This window comes from Aphanomyces invadans, assembly GCF_000520115.1.
Source record: "Aphanomyces invadans strain NJM9701 unplaced genomic scaffold supercont1.120, whole genome shotgun sequence".
In the NCBI taxonomy this organism is placed as follows: domain Eukaryota; phylum Oomycota; class Saprolegniomycetes; order Saprolegniales; family Verrucalvaceae; genus Aphanomyces; species Aphanomyces invadans.
In genome coordinates, this window is record NW_008580265.1 from 16,959 (window position 1) to 20,624 (window position 3,666).

At 52.5% G+C, this 3,666-nt stretch overlaps 2 protein-coding genes across 2 annotated transcripts; one reads left to right on the forward strand and one right to left on the reverse strand.

Annotated features, from left to right (window-relative positions):
* Nucleotides 1-286: 286 nt before the first annotated feature.
* H310_14990 (hypothetical protein) lies at nucleotides 287-2,181 on the forward strand. The gene has a single exon (XM_008882967.1). The coding sequence runs from the start codon at nucleotides 300-302 to the stop codon at nucleotides 2,103-2,105; it is 1,806 nt and encodes a 601-aa protein (XP_008881189.1). The 5' UTR covers nucleotides 287-299; the 3' UTR covers nucleotides 2,106-2,181.
* Nucleotides 2,088-2,749, reverse strand: H310_14991 (hypothetical protein; the record flags this gene model as incomplete). Its single annotated transcript, XM_008882968.1, has 2 exons — nucleotides 2,088-2,472; nucleotides 2,526-2,749. The coding sequence occupies 2 exons, from the start codon at nucleotides 2,747-2,749 to the stop codon at nucleotides 2,349-2,351; spliced, it is 348 nt and encodes a 115-aa protein (XP_008881190.1). The 3' UTR covers nucleotides 2,088-2,348.
* Nucleotides 2,750-3,666: the final 917 nt, after the last annotated feature.

Genomic DNA, 3,666 nt, shown 5'->3' on the forward strand with positions numbered 1-3,666 from the left:
GGTGCGACATGGCCAGGATGACGATTGCGTCGTATTGTGACATGGCTGTGGATTGAACATCATTCACGACCAGACGATAGAGCATCTGTCGTGGTTGTTAGCGGCGGCAGGGGGGGAGCAAGGGGATCCTCACACATTGCACGGCAGCTAAAGGAAGATGGCCATCGAAAGATGTGCGTGTGCCTACCACCGTCGTGGCCGGGATTCCCGTACGCTTCGCAGAGTGAAACCGCCCTTTGGTAGGGGTAGGGGGTTCCAAACTGACAATCCACAAAAGAAACCAGTCTTGAATTTGAGCCATGCTTGCGTTCGATGCGGTCGCGGTGGCGACAGCGTTTGCCGCTGGATACGTGACCTTGGGACATATCACGCACGTCGAACGTCTTCTCACCAAGACTACCCCCATCGCCGTCCTAGCCTTCCTCGCATACCGCAGCTACGAGCTCGAGCAAGGCGGAGCAGCCATATCTCGATCCTTCCTCGTGGATGTATTGGCGTGGGGCTCCAAACACTTTCCGCTCATCACGTCCCTGACTGGGGACGCTATCGTGATCTTCGGTGCTCTGTACCTCGTCACATCGATTGTACCCGTGCTCCGTCGCGCCCGCTACAGCTACTCCAAGAAGAAGATGATCAATGTGTTCGGACAAGTGGGGATCTCGATTCTCAAGCGCATTCCGATCCTGTGGACAAGGTACCGCAATGAAATCCGTAAGTTGGAAGTTCAAATCGAAAGGTCACTCCAAGAGCACGCCAAGTCGGCCGCAGACTTCCCCAAGCAATTCACTCTTCCCGAGAAAGGCACGTCGAGCGAAGTCGTGTTGTCGACGATGAAAGCAATGGTAAAAGGTGAAGACAATCGTTGGAAGGACGGACTGGTGTCTGGCGCTGTCTATCACGGCGATGACGACCACGTCGGCCTTCTAAATCAAGCATATGCTCTCTTCAACGTGACGAACCCATTGCACGCCGATTTGTGGCCATCTGTGGTGCGCATGGAAGCCGAAGTGATCTCGATGACGGCGAGCTTCCTCAACGGTGGCAATACGGAAGTTTGCGGCGCGCTCACGTCGGGTGGCACTGAAAGCATCGTGCTGGCGACCAAAACCCATCGCGATTGGTTCCGCCACGATCACGGCATCACAAAACCCGAGATCATCGCTGCTGTCACTGCCCATGCTGCCATCGACAAAGCCTGTGATATGCTTGGCATCCGCCTCATCAAGGTGCCTGTGGACCCTGTGACGTTCAGGATCGACGTGGCCGCGGTCAAGTGGAATATTTCAGCCAACACGATTCTAATCTACGCCAGCGCGCCGTCGTTTCCTCAAGGCACGATCGACGACATCGAAGCGCTCTCCAAGGTCGCAGTCACGTATGGCATTGGGCTGCACGTGGACTGCTGCCTCGGCGGGTTTGTGCTTCCGTTCGCGAAAGCTTTGGGGTACCCAGACATCCCATCCTTCGACTTTTCGTTGCCTGGGGTAACCAGCATGAGTTGCGACACACATAAGTACGGGTACGCGTCCAAGGGCACGTCAATTGTCCTGTACAAGTCGAAGGAAGTCCGTCGCTTTCAGTACTTTGCTTACTCTGACTGGACTGGCGGGCTCTACGCGACGCCAACGATCGCCGGTAGTCGCCCCGGCGCGTTAAGCGCGGCGTGTTGGGCGTCCATGATGCGTATGGGCCGAGAGGGCTATCTGGAAAAGACACGCAGCATCATGGAAACAGTCAAAGTGATCAAGGCTGGGATTGCCACCATCGACGGGCTGCACTTGCTCGGTGCCGGTGCTGCCATGATCGTGTGCTTTGGCAGCCGCGAGCTTAACATTCTCAAGGTCAGCGACCAATTGACCAAACTCGGGTGGAGCCTGAATGCGCTACAACATCCCACGAGCGTTCATTTGTGCGTGACCTGCCGACAAATTGGCAAGGGCGACCAGTTTGTCACGGCGCTCAGGGAAGCAGTCGAAGCAGTGAAGAAGGACCCGAACGGCAAGCTCGAAGGTGGCAGCGCCATGTACGGCATGGCGTCGAGTATGCCCGCCGGTCCCGTTGAAGACATCCTGCGCATATACCAAGACTGCACCCTCAGTTTGTAGTATATGATATGCAGGAGCGCAATCGTTTTTGCATCTCCCTCAAGAATACATGCATAATCCATCACATGCTTCCAAATCGATCCGCAGTTATGATCGCGCAAAGTAACAAAGCACGTTGCAAAGGGGGATGGATTCACCATGGGCCACTGGGAATCGGGTGCACGAACACTCGCACACGGAGGGATGAGAGTTGATTCTGCTGCACAGCCCAAGTGACTGAGCAAAGTTTGATCATTCATTCGATCAAAATGGCTTGTTGCAGGGGTGCAGCGAATCGCACGGTCGTATAGGTAAGACATCGCACGGACAGACGAATTCACATGTGATGCATTCGGCGAGGGAGTGCAGAAGGTATGGAGATGACATTCTAGACTAGTTTAGTTATACGCAGCCATTTGACGGTTTACTTCGACCACGTACGCGGCCTTGGCATCGTCTTGAGACAAGCCCTTCTTGGCGGCCCACGCGTCGTACTTGGCACGAGCAGTCATGTTGAAAATGCCAGGACGGTCACCGGTGGCGTCGCCGACAGTGGCTTGCTTGTACAAGGCGTAGATGGCGAGCTTTTCGTCGTTCGATGGTTGGTTGGTCGGGTTCCAGTCCTTGATGGCGGCAACGGCTTCTTCAAACGTGGAGACGGCCATGGTGTTGTAGTCGTGGCGAATTTGATACTGACGACGTCGTCATTTGTCGGGTCTGTCAACACCTACCCCTTTGGGCGAGAAATCGACAATCCGCCAATCAAAAACGAATGTCCAGCGTATGGTCTATTTTGATTGGAGGACACTCTGCACGACTGGCCCACATCATCAACAATATTTCACCATGTGGTGAGATCTTCACGAGAACGTTAAATTCACAGGGATTTTGTATAACTTCGGTATTTCATTCGCTGGTACGGTGAGAATGGATATTGTTGTTATTGTGTCACCTGCATTGCGGTGGCAAAATGGGTATGGAATTGTTGAACCTGTTATTTTTATGTTTTACGCGTGTTCAATAGTGTTATTAGCAAAATACAACCCAAGTTGTACATTCGAGACTTTCGTCGATGGTGTGCCTTGGCCTCGGAATCTCGGATGATGATTGGTGGACCAGTCATAAAATTCCAGACAATGTGATATGAAGTCGTGATATTGCCTGTATCCAAGTTGTATGGGTGGTTGTAATCGCACCCAGCATAACCTTCTTCATTTTACAACCCAAATACAACTTGGCCGAAGCCGTGATGAGTAAACAGTACGCCGCCGAGCTTCGGCGATTCATGGCATTCCTCGGACGCGAGGAAGAACTCTCAGACCCTGCCTTCAGCAGCCACAGTCTTGTCAATGTTACGCCCGACGATGTGTGTCGCTATTTCAATCTCAAAACATTCGGGACCGAGACCCCCTCATCAGACAGCAACCAACGGAAGCTCGCTCAAACACACTAAAAGCGTCTACAGGGAACGACGCTGAATAAGTCCGCGCCAAAACGCTTTTTGAATTATCCAATCAAAAGTGATTAATTCAAATGGATGAATTCTATTAGTTAAATATATTTCCGGCAATTTGAATTGAAT

Excerpts from the sequence above, each read along its gene's own strand:
- H310_14990 (XM_008882967.1), top strand. The coding sequence starts at position 300 with ATGCTTGCGTTCGATGCGGTCGCGGTGGCGACAGCGTTTGCCGCTGGA.